We start from the raw sequence: 12772 nt of genomic DNA on the forward strand, positions 1-12772 counted from the left end.
TTTTTTTTTTTTTTTTTTTTGGGTCAATATAATGAAGTTTTCTTTTTATTAGATTTCATATCATTTAATTATCTTAACAACCATCCATGAAGAAATTCTTAGAGCCACCACTATACTAATCTCCTCCCACCCGCCAAGTTTCCATCTCACATGAATCACCCCTAACCTATAGCCATATTTTAAACGCGGCTATATAGATTAAGTCTATAGCCATGTTCATAAACGTGGCTATAGGTCCAGCCAAATATATATATATATATATATATTATTTAAAGGAGGACCAATAGTCACATTTAAAATGCGGCTATAGGTTAAGTCTATAGCCTCGTTTTAAACGTGGCTATAGACTTACATAAAAAAAAATATATATATATATTAAAAAAAAGAAAAAAAAAAACCCCCACCGAATGGGTTCAGCACTTGTAAAAATTTTTTTTTTTATTTTTTTATTTAAGGAGGACCTATAGCCTCGTTTAAAACGGGGCTATAGGTTAAGTCTATAGCCGCGTTTTAAACGTGGCTATAGACTTACATAAAATAAATAAATAAATAAATAAACCCCTGAATGGGTTCAACACTTCAACATAAAGGAGAATGTGGAATATGCCATAGAATATTCTATAGCATATTCTATAATATTCCAATTATTAAAAAAAAAAAAACCACGGATGGTTTCCTTTGTAAACAAAAATATAGAATATGCCATAGAATATTCCTAGAATATTCTATGGCATATTTCAAAATATGAAATCTCAAACTTAACCACTCGTATGGTCCTTGCAAAAGGGAAAAAAAAAGAAAAAGAAAAAATAAGCTCTCTCACAATCTCTCTCTTTAACTCTCTCACAGACTTAATCACTTGTATTAATCTCAAAACTCTCTCAATCTCTCTCTTTCTTGTTGATGTTGTATGAATGGATTTGTGAAAATATGGGGTTTTGTTCATTGTTGTTTGAGTTTTGTTCATTTTTTCCCCTTTAACTTTCTGTCTCTCTTTGCTAAGTTTAGAAGATTTTGAATCAATGAAGTTAAAGTGCCTCAAAAAATTATCTCTCTTTGCTTTATTTTTCTCTGACCCATGGCTGAAATTATTTTCTTTTGTTTGATTATGTTTTGATTAATTTTTGGTTTGAGCATATGGACTCTTTTTGGTTGTGTTTTTGTTAAGGGAATTTTTTATTTTTATTTTTGAGCTTGTGCTTTTGTTTTCCTTGAATAGTTTGTGTGTTCAGTTTGGGTTAATTTCATTGAAGGAGATGTTCTGTTTGTGTTCTTGTATTGTTCTCTTGTATTATAGAGCATGTTGTGTTTGTATGGTGAGCATGTTGTGTTTGATTCATTTTGAAATTTTCTGGGTTTTTGTTTGAATTTGAATTTGCTCCGTTTGTATTTTTGTTTTGAATTTCTTAATTTAATTAAAATTGAAATTTTAAAGTTTGAAAGTATTAATTTTTAAAATTTTAATTTTAATTTAAAAAAAATTGATTACCGAAAATTAATTTTTGGTAATCAAAGTTTTTTTTTTTTTAAATAATTTAAGGTTATATAGCCTTGTCTTTTAAATGTGGCTGTAGATTGAGGACCTATAGCCACGTTTTAAACGCGGCTATAGGTCCTGGTCTTAGGCCAGGTTTTAAACGCAGCCATAGGTCCTGGTTTTAGGCCGCATTTGAAAAGTACGGCCGTAGACCCCCTTAGGCCTATAGTCACGGGGTTTAGGCCACATTTGAAAACGCGTCTATAGGCCAAATCGTCTTATAGCCATGTTTTTCTGACCTATAGCCATGTTTTTCTGACCCATATATGTAGTTTAGATGCTTACTAATCCATATAGAGCCTTGTCTTTGATTGTCCCAAACATATTCCCTATGAATCCCAAATCATGCAGATGGCAATAATTTAAGGCCTCCCTAGACTTCATCCTCTGTCTCTCATCCCTTAGAGTTAGGTACCCTACTTCTCAGATAACAATATCACCTCTTTGAAATTCAATGTTACATTGGCTCTAGGTATAGTCCAGTGGGTTCAAATGAAACCCCTAAGCTGGTCCCAAAAAAAATATATATATATATATATATATATTTTTTTTTTTATTTGACCCTCTTAAAATAAAATTTTGAACCCTTTGGATCTAATTTTTTTTTAATCCCAATTGAAATAAACTTGAATATAATCATCTNCTTATAAAGTGCTCTTACTCCATTGGTTCATCCTTTATAAGGTAGAAAGAGGAAAGACATCTTTCCAATGTGGGACAAAAGAATTCAAGCCAAAGGCAAGGCAAGGCAATCAAGCCAAAAAAGCCAAAACCAAAGACAAAGAATTCTTGAGTACCTACAAATACAATAAACATATTAATCATCGTTGTTAAGTGAACTCCAAACGAGATTTAAATACAATAAACTTTTATATATTTATTTATTTCAAATTTGTTAAGATCTAACTATTTTAAAAAGATTTAAGATGAACAATTTTGTACTTTTGTTGTTGGGCATACTATTTTTTTTTTTCCTCCATATTTTAGATCAAGTTGTTTTGTTGTTGGTTTTATTTTTTTTAATAAAAAAACCAAAATATTGTCAAGATGATTATATTCAAGTTTATTTCAATTGGGATTAAAGTAAGGAGGATAAGCTTACCACGGTTTCTTGGACCATCATTGGACACTACAGACTACAGTGAGCCCAATGCCAGAGTTTATAGATGAGCATCACGCACCAGCATACCTTGTGAAGACCTATAAAGAGTTACTGGAAACAAATCAATATCAAGTAATTGATGGAAAATCATGCATGGAAAATGTTCGACTTTGAAAGACCAAGTAGGGTAGGTGTTGGCTCCTGAATCAAGCAAACATGGTCTTGTCCAGCCTCTCTTAGATTGTGTATTTATTCCAAAGCAAAAAAACTTTCAACATCCTGAATGGGATTTTAAAGTTTTTGAGCTTTTTCTAAAAGTTTTAAAACAAATAGAGAACCAAGAAGAAAAGGAAGGACAAAATGGGCTTCTGCCATTTTCGGGCAAATTATACAGGGAAATGGCCATTTTTCCAAACTAAATAGGGAAATGTTCATCTTTTAAAACTTGATTTTTGATAAATTGAGTTAGGCCCTATAGCGGCGTTTTTAAGGAGCTTATAATGACGTTTTAAAGACCTATAGTGACTTTTTAAACGCGACTTCAATGAAATCGAGTTATAGACAATGAAATCGACCTATAGTGGCATTTTTTTTTTAACCTGTAACTCGATTTCTTTGAAGTTGAGTTAAAAAAACATCGCTATAGGTCCTTAAAACGTCACTATAGGCTCCTTAAAACGCCACTATAGGACTTTAGGATTTTTTTTTTTCCCTAACTCAATTTATCAAAAATCGAGTTTTAAAAGATGGACATTTTCCTATTTAGTTTGGGAAGAGGGCCATTTACCTATATAATTTGCCCGAAAAGGGCAGAAGCCCATTTTGTCTAGAAAAGGAATAATTCTAAATATCTCAAATAAGAAAAAAATTTTGGTTCTCCAAACATTTTAATTTTTGAATATTATTCAAATCCAATGGGTTTTCAAGTTTCCAACAACCTACGTAAGACTTTCATCATTTGATCACTGCTAGCCCCTTAGGAAACAACAATCAAAAAAAAAAAAAAAAAATCCAGTATAAGATTGGTCATTACTCATTAGCATGAATAATCTAGAGAGCCACAAAGCGCCTCTGTCCCAAGTGCAATTCAAATTGTGGTGGCATCTTCATAATTCGACGAAATTCAGGAGACAAGGAGGATGACACTCAAACATGATACTATGGTAATTTTGTGGTCGTTTTGTTTTGTTTTGTTTTTGTTTTTTTTTGTTTTGTTTTTGTTTTTTTTTTCTCTCTCTCTAATGGTGATTGTGGCCATTTCATTTCAAGGTTCTGCCCAAAAAATAACTCTTAAAACATCAAAAGATTTCTAAGAATCTTTAAGACATATTTCTTGTTGCCTTTGGGGATGTCCTGCTACTAGCAATTATTTCAAGTTTCCTTGTACATAACGTTCGTCACTTTGTTGCCTTTTGGGAGTGGTATGTACAGTATGAGGAGGATTGTTGAGCTACAGGAGGATTGGTATTAGATAATATTGAAGCAATTGTTGGATGGTCTAGGCAATATATGTCTTTTTTTCAAAAAAACAAGGTGATTGTGGCCATTTCATTTCAAGGTTCTGCCCAAAAAATAACTCTTAAAACATCAAAAGATTTCTAAGAATCTTTAAGACATATTTCTTGTTGCCTTTGGGGATGTCCTGCTACTAGCAATTATTTCAAGTTTCCTTGTACATAACGTTCGTCACTTTGTTGCCTTTTGGGAGTGGTATGTACAGTATGAGGAGGATTGTTGAGCTACAGGAGGATTGGTATTAGATAATATTGAAGCAATTGTTGGATGGTCTAGGCAATATATGTCTTTTTTTCAAAAAAACAAAACCATGAAATCCTGTTGCAATGTTGCCCAAGTTTTAGGTAAGTCTATCTCTTAAAGAAGAACCACAAAAGAAAGGCCAATTGGTGGGGAAGCCGTTCACGGAAATGAAGCAATTGATGCCACTCTAAATTGGCTACAATTCAACCAACATTTTAAATGAGTATGATACCATGTGCAAGTCATGTGCATGCACTTTTTTTTTTTTTTTTTACCAGGTAATTGCGGGGGATAGAACCCTTGAGCTAATGGTTTACATAAGAACTGGGTGCTACTAGGCTACAAGGCCCAACCGCGTCATGTGCACACACTTGGTATACAGTAAATTCAAACCTCACATCAACACTACACTTTCTGATAGTTTATCTTAAAAAAAAATGATAAAGGTATTACAAGTTTTTTTACATGATGCGGTAATAAATGTGATTAGTGGGTTTAAACTTCCTCAGCTATTATTATTAAAAAATTTAAAACTTAGGATGAATCTTCAAGTTGCTAGCTATTATTTAGGTTGTCCAATTAAATACAACCATGTGGTGGCATTGACCAATAAACTAAATGGTTGATTTAATTTTTCTTAATATGTAAAACTAAAGTACACTTTTGATACTTAAAGTTTGGAGTTATTCAAAATAAGAAAATTCATAAAATGAAATTATAAGAATTTATGTATTTATGTGTCTTTTTTTTTTTTTTTTGGGTCAATATAAGGAAGTTTTATTTTTATAAGATTTCGTATAATTTAATTTTCTTAATAACCATTTAGAAAGAAATTGTTAGAGCCACCACTATTCTTATCTCCACCACCATCTCACATGAATCACCCCCAGCCCCCCAATTTCCATCTCACATGAATCACCCCCCAGCCAAACAGCCAAACCGGGCTAGAGTCATAAGTTTCTCGTTTTTAGTGGAACACATTCAGTTTTCTACATCAAGAAGAAATGCCAATATTGTACGTTCTAATATATGGACATCTCTTCCTCGTTTACAAATCTTGTTTTTATTAGCATCCCAAGGCCAAAGCTACTGACCACGATAAGTGCCTATAAATTGTGTCTCATATGGCTCTCTTTATGCACTACCTCACCTACTCCTAGTTCTTTACTTCTAAAGCTCCTATATGCGCCATCTCTCTCTCTCTCTCTCTCAATGGCCGAAACAAATGCAACAGTCAATCAGAAGAAAATTGTCGATTGTTATATGCCACTGGTTCACTCAAATAGCTCTTCCATTAACATTGATGATTCCTTATCAGGAGTAGATGATCCTATTCCCATCATTGACTTCTCAATGCTCATATCTGATGACCCAGATAAACAGTTTAAAACCACCCAAGACCTCCGCAATGCTTGCCTAGAGTATGGTTCATTTATGGTATGAAAATCAACCCTTAAAACCTCTTCCCTCTTGTTTACGTGGGTCATATATAATCAAAAAAAAGAAAGTATGAAATTATTTCAAGTTTATGTACAGTACTGCCTATGGATAAATTGTAGACGTTATAAACACTGTTTGTTATAGGTGGGACCTACAATATTGATATAATTAGAAAAATACAAATGCTGTCTTATTAAATAAATTATAGTTGAAATAATATTACCTTAGTTAATTATTTGATAATATAATTTTTGTTTATAAGCTTATAAAATTATATTCACACCTATAATATATTGGTAAAAGAATGAAAGTACTAATTATTATATCATTAATAACTTACNTAATTATTATATCATTAATAACTTATAAATAATAATTTGATATCTTATTACAAACTTATACAATTTATTATATAGTCTATATAACGAAATTTTTATACATAAATAAATAAATGATATTATATATATTGAAAATCAAATATTATATCAATGACTTAGCTCATGAATGAATCATTATGATTGAGCTTAGTTCATTTTCTAAATAAAGAACATAAGCAAGCTTCTCCATGATCAATTGAGTCAGAACTGTTCAAATATGGGTTTATTTATTTACAGCCCTAGTGCATGTGTATGATTAGTTTTTTTTTTTTTTTGGATAAAATGTGTATGATTAGTTGGCTTGATATTTTGGCAGGTGATTAATCATGAGTTACCAGATAACCTTATAATAAGAGTCTACGAGGCATTAGGCAAATTCTTTGATCTGAGGAAGGAGGAGAAGCAAGAGTACGAGACAAATGATCCAACGGATATGATTCGTTGGGGCAAATGGGATAGTAATTTACTCAGCACGGAGTTCATCAAAATGGTTGTACATCCTACCTTTCATTGCCCTACCAAACTTGCGGGTTTAAGGTAATCTACTTCCACCACACCCCAATTTCCTCTCTCATATTTTACTTTTTCTTTTTTTTGGGAAAGTAAAAAAACAGAAGACAAAGCAAGATTCGGCTCATAAGATGAGTAAGTAGTGGACTAATTTTAAAACAATTAACTCAAGTGTCACAATAAATTTCACAAAATATTTCATAATTATTTAGCTGAGAAGTTATGATTAGTTGAGAATAAGATAATATAAGTGGTGAACCTAAATGAAAAATAATAAAAATCGGCAAACTTAACTATTATGAAAAACTGTTTTATCTGTTATATAACTCATTTTATAAAAACAAGTTTAAAGTTTTTGCCTTAAAATTCTTTTAACGTCTATTTAAATTTTCATAAAACTTTTCAGATCCTAGAAATGTTCACATTTTCATTATATGAAAAAATAACCGAATTATTCAGATTCAACTTAATGAGCTTACCAGATTCTTTTCAAGGAGTGACCCATTTGTCAATTTTGTTAAAGAGTCTTTTTATGGTGATGAGAACTGTTTGTCAATTTTGTCACAATTTCCAAGCTTTAAGAGCAATCACGTTAGCCTTTGTAAAATACCAAAAGTAGTAAGTTTTACACATTTTGCTCTAAAAATCTTCTATATCAGATAGACTAAAATTGTGTAAATTTATACTCGGATGCAAATGCTCTTATGTTAGAACTCTTTAACGTATTATTCCGGCTTTTTATAGAATAATGAATTAATTAAAATATCCACGCGTAATTATTTTTTTAAATGACACCTAGTACCTAATAGCAACAACGACAACATTTCAATAAATACTACCAAATATAGACTAATTTTTTAATAACAAAAAAAAAAAAATTATATATATATATATAATTATTAAGACTTTTATTATATAATTATTCAATCACATGTGATTTAGCGATTCTGTGTTTTCTTTTTCTTTTTTTCTTTTCTTTTTTCTTTTATGTTTTCAATCGTAATATGATTAAGTACATGATTCAACTACATGATTATTTTCTGTTAAGTTCATATTTTTAGGTTGGCAATGCAGCCATGAAAAAATTGTAACCTTAGAACTTAGTTTGTCTAGTTGTTTAGTTTAAAAATATTGAGTGAAACAAGACATATGAAGTTCAACACAGATGAAGACTCAAAGAAATTAGAAAAACTTGTGCAGATAAATGTTACTTATCTTGATTGATCGAGATGCACATCTCGATCGATCGGGATTCGTGCCAGATTTCGGATCTCGCTTTTTTCTCAGTCATTGGATCTAGGGTTTTGATGGATCTTAAGTATATATAAATACAAATCCTAAAACACGTTTTTACAGATTCAAGAGGGGAGTGTTATATACACAAATCTGGAGATCTTTCATACCATTTTGGAGCTATAGTTGGAGACTTTGTGTAAACAACAGATTTAGTTATAAAGCAAAACCACTGCAATTAAATCAACTACAGTTGCTGATCTAAATATTTGAGTAGAGATCTCAAAGTCACAAACTGGAGAGTTTGTGTTGCTAATCCAAATCTTTGAATGGAGATCTCAAAGTCACAAACAAGAGTGTTTGTGTGTAACAGTTTCACAATAGAAAAGTTTGTGGATTCGGAGTTACATGTGGACATGCCAGTAAATACTACATGAGGTAGCAGTAGATTTAGAGTTAAGTCTATTGTATAAACTTCGATTTTATTAGTGAAATATTTCCTTGAGGATTATTTAGGTTAAATCCTCCCCAAATTTTTTACTTTGAAATCACAATTTCAAAATTTTTCTTGAGTCATCATTTTTGGTATTTATATGTTCTATGCTTGTTTGATATTTATTTGATTCAGATCTAATTCATAATTAATTTAATTAATTATTTGGCTAAATTTGATTAAATCTAACACAATTGGGGTCTAAAACCCTAACACTTTCATTATAGCTATGACTCATTGACCCACGAGTCTTTTTGTTCTTGTCTACAGTGAGATTTTACAAGAATGCATCAAAAGAATGAGGGAACTTGGAATCCAATTGCTTAGAGCGATATCAAAAACCTTGGGATTTGAAGAATGCTACATAGAGAAAAGAATGAATTTAGAATCAGGCCATGACTTTATTTCAGCAAATGATTATCTAGTCCGTTTGAATTCTGAAAATCAACTAGGTCAGCCTCCTCATTACGACACTGGACTCCTAGTCCTCCTCTTACCAGGTGAAAGTAATGGTCTTCAAATAGAGCATCACGGGAAATGGATTAATGTAAATCCTCAACCTAATTCTATTGTTGTCATCATTGCTGACCATATTGAGGTACATTTTATAATAAGTTCAGAATCTCTCTCTTCTCAATGCACAATTATGCCATATATATCTTCCTATTTACCTCATTTTTAATTTTTTGATAAAATGTGTATGATTAGTTGGCTTGATATTTTGGCAGGTGATTAATCATGAGTTACCAGATAAACTTATAATAAGAGTCTACGAGGCATTGGGCAAATTCTTTGATCTGAGGAAGGAGGAGAAGCAAGAGTACGAGACAAATGATCCAACGGATATGATTCGTTGGGGCAAATGGGATAGTAATTTACTCAGCACGGAGTTCATCAAAATGGTCGTACATCCTACCTTTCATTGCCCTACCAAACTTGCTGGTTTAAGGTAATCTACTTCCACCACACCCCAATTTCCTCTCTCATATTTTACTTTTTCTTTTTTGGTAAAGTAAAAAAACAGAAGACAAAGCAAGATTCGGCTCATAAGATGAGTAAGTGGTGGACTACTTTTAAAACAATTAACCCAAGTGTCACAATAAATTTCACAAACTATTTCATAATTATCTAACTAAGAAGTTATGATTAGTAGAGAATAAGATGATATAAGTGGTGAACCTAAATGAAAAATAATAAAAATCCGCAAACTTAACTATTACGAAAAACTGTTTTATCTGTTATATAACTCATTTTAAAAACAAAAGTTTAAAGTTTTTGCCTTAAAATTCTTTTAACGCCTATTCAAATTTTCATAAAACTTTTCAGATCCTAGAAATGTTCACATTTTCTTTATATGAAAAAATAACCGAATTATTCAGATTCAACTTAATGAGCTTACCAGATTCTTTTCAAGGAGTGAACCGTTTGTCAATTTTGTTAAAGAGTCTTTTTATGGTGATGAGAACTGTTTGTCAATTTTGTCACAATTTCCAAGCTTTAAGAGCAATCACGTCAGCCTTTGTAAAATACAAAAAGTAGCAAGTTTTACCCATTTTGCTCCAAAAATCTTCTATACCAGATAGACTAAAATTGTGTAAATTTATACTCGGATGCAAATGCTCTTACGTTAGAACTCTTTAACGTATTATTCCAGTTTTTTATAAAATAATGAATTAATTAAAATATCCATTCGTAATTATTTTTTTAAATGACACCTAGTACCTAATAGCAACAACGACAACATTTCAATAACTACTACCAAATATAGACTAATTTTTTAGTAACAAAACGAAAGAGCTAGGCTGGTTATGAAGTACACAATGGTTGGCTAGGTTACTTGCAGTGATGATAACATGAACTAATGCTTGAACAACTCCATGCATGAATGTCCGAAGAGATGTTTCATTAAGTGAACAGTGATTACAACATTCAGAGTTACAGTAGAGCTTTTCTCTCTCTTTCTCTCTCTTTTTTCCCGGGTCCCCCATTATCAGGGACCCTTTTTCTTTATATAGTATCCTTTCCTATCATCTCCTTCGTCCACTTGTTCTTCATCTGCGTATCCACTCAAGTGCATGTCACGTCATGTGTCTACTTTAGTTCTTTGTGAGTGGCGGTAGCCGAGGTTACACTGTTTAGGGGTCTTCTCCACACAAATGCGGCCAGAAAAGCTGTTGTAGTGCATTAAATGCGGTGGTAGCAGCTTTTCCTTTAGATATTTTTTAGTTCTGATCATCTCCGGATCCACCCAGGACCTATCATTACTATTGGGATTGTTAGGAAGATTATTCGGACCTTCCACACGTTCGTTTGATCAAGGCTCTTCGTAGTCGAGGAGCAAGACATCTTCAGACCAGTGGTGACCTCTTCGGAAGATACTCCCCCTCTACTTTTGGGCTTCCTGCTTCAGATGGGCCGCCCCAGCCACCTATTGCTCCTCAAAAATACAATAGTCTTTAACAGGGTGTCCCGGGCCCATTAAGTAGCTTTGGGCCTTTTTCCCCCCACAAAAGGTATTAAAAACTCTTTAAGGAGTCTGGTTACGTAACACCAGATGGGCCCGAATTCATTTAAACCTATTATATCACTTTCATATAAATTTTATATAAAAAATTTTATGATACGATCCACATTTATAAATTATATATTAGGTCAGAAAGCATTTTAAAAAAAAAAAGGTTTAGTGTTGCAACTTTACAAATTTCAATTCATAAACCTCCATTTCGTTATTCATTTCATAAAATAGGTATTAAAGTTACATTTAAGTCCACAATGAAGATTCTCACCAAAAAAAAAAAATGAGAAGATTTTTTTTTTTTTTTATAGAAAAAATGAAAATAACTTTTCAAAAATAAGTTATGTAGGAGTTGGTCATTCTTATCAATTATGACATGTCCTTGTTTTAAAAGAGCTATGTTTGTTATATTCAATATTTCATAATTGACAACGTAACTTAAAATCATGTTTTCAATTTCAAGTTACAACAACATAGTACCCCTCAAAAAATAAAAATAAAAAGTTACAACAACATAGTGTATGTATAACAATATTTTCCCCTGATAAAAACCTGCTAAAGTTTGTGTAATGGTTAGGGAACTCGGCCTTCTTGAGAAGATGGAATGAGAATCAGAGAAGGTGAGATTTATTACAAAGAAAGTAAGAACTAGAATTTTTTATTTCATTAATTGCCATCCATATTAGTATATTACACACTACAACCTATTATGTATCTCTAAGCTACTCGAGTTCCTAGCCAAAACATCCTAACAGTTGGCGAACTAACAATTAACTACTAAAACAATAACATCCTTCTCGCAAACTCCTATAATTTATCACATGCTGGAACTGAATTTGTACATGGCAATTAGCCAAGTAGTTATAGCCTGTTAATGCAGGTTTAACGCTTATAGTACTTGCCATTTCACCAAAACTATATGCGCACATTTTGAATTACCTAATACACTGCAACCCTGCACAGGTTTTAGCATTCTATGTAATTAAAGTAATTAAATAGCAGCTTATAGTAGCTCAACAAACTCAACATACTTAGCATTAGCACACCACCAGTACACACACTAAACACCACAGCATAGCTGCGCGCGCCAAGCATATATGCAACATCAATAGCGACCTCATTCACAGGAGCAACATTCATTCACAATAGCATATCACCACAGCATTAGTAATATCGATCGTACAAAAACTAATGGTATAATAGTGACAATTACGTACATGATAAGGTCTTAATTTATTTATTTATAGTATTTTTTAACTAAATAAATTGAAGAAGAATAAGAGTAGATGACTTGCAATATTAAGGTGAGGGTAAACATAGTGGTTTATTAAATTCCTGTTAATGCCTATCTTTTCTAAAGGTCCATACAAAGCAAGTCTAATATTTTAGGGCCCACAATTTTTATGATTTTTCTTTTAATTTTTTAATATGGCCCAAATTTAGAATGTGGTGTAGGAAGTAAAGAGTGGGCCTATTATAGCTTATTTATGAACTCAAAAGATAATTTAGCTAAGTGAGCTTAGCATACTTGTGAAATCTCTAAGCACATGAGCAAGCCCATGTCCTAGCCACAAACACAAGAAAAACACTTCATCAACCAATTTTTGCCTGAAATTTGGGCTACATTTAGCAAATTCTTTAAAGGACGTTTTTCCAAAAAGGGCATAACAAAGTTGGTTAGTCAACATATTTCACAAAATTGGTACAAGACCATATTATCTTAATCTTCAAATAAGAACAAAACTCAAGTCATGCATTATTAGGCTCACCTAACTCTCCATAGGTTTTTTGTTTGAGTGGTAGTGAA

At 32.0% G+C, this 12772-nt stretch overlaps 2 protein-coding genes across 2 annotated transcripts in view; both read left to right on the forward strand.

Annotated features, from left to right (window-relative positions):
* LOC112011764 (2-oxoglutarate-dependent dioxygenase 19) overlaps positions 1 to 3000 on the forward strand; it is a 29385-nt gene extending 26385 nt beyond the window's left edge. Inside the window, 1 exon segment of the mRNA XM_065781617.1 lies at positions 2673 to 3000. Within this exon segment, the coding sequence (XP_065637689.1) occupies positions 2673 to 2813 (141 nt within the window). The 3' untranslated portion in view covers positions 2814 to 3000.
* Positions 3001 to 5609: 2609 nt separating this feature from the next.
* LOC112011753 (2-oxoglutarate-dependent dioxygenase 19) overlaps positions 5610 to 12772 on the forward strand; it is an 11202-nt gene continuing 4039 nt past the window's right edge. Inside the window, exons 1-4 of the mRNA XM_065781618.1 lie at positions 5610 to 5834; positions 6531 to 6751; positions 8721 to 9048; positions 9179 to 9399. Coding sequence (XP_065637690.1) covers positions 5610 to 5834; positions 6531 to 6751; positions 8721 to 9048; positions 9179 to 9399 — 995 coding nt within the window. The remainder of the gene's footprint in view (positions 5835 to 6530; positions 6752 to 8720; positions 9049 to 9178; positions 9400 to 12772) is intronic.

Source organism: Quercus suber, unplaced genomic scaffold (genome assembly GCF_002906115.3).
Source record: "Quercus suber isolate HL8 unplaced genomic scaffold, Cork oak 2.0 scaffold_273, whole genome shotgun sequence".
Lineage (NCBI taxonomy): Eukaryota > Viridiplantae > Streptophyta > Magnoliopsida > Fagales > Fagaceae > Quercus > Quercus suber.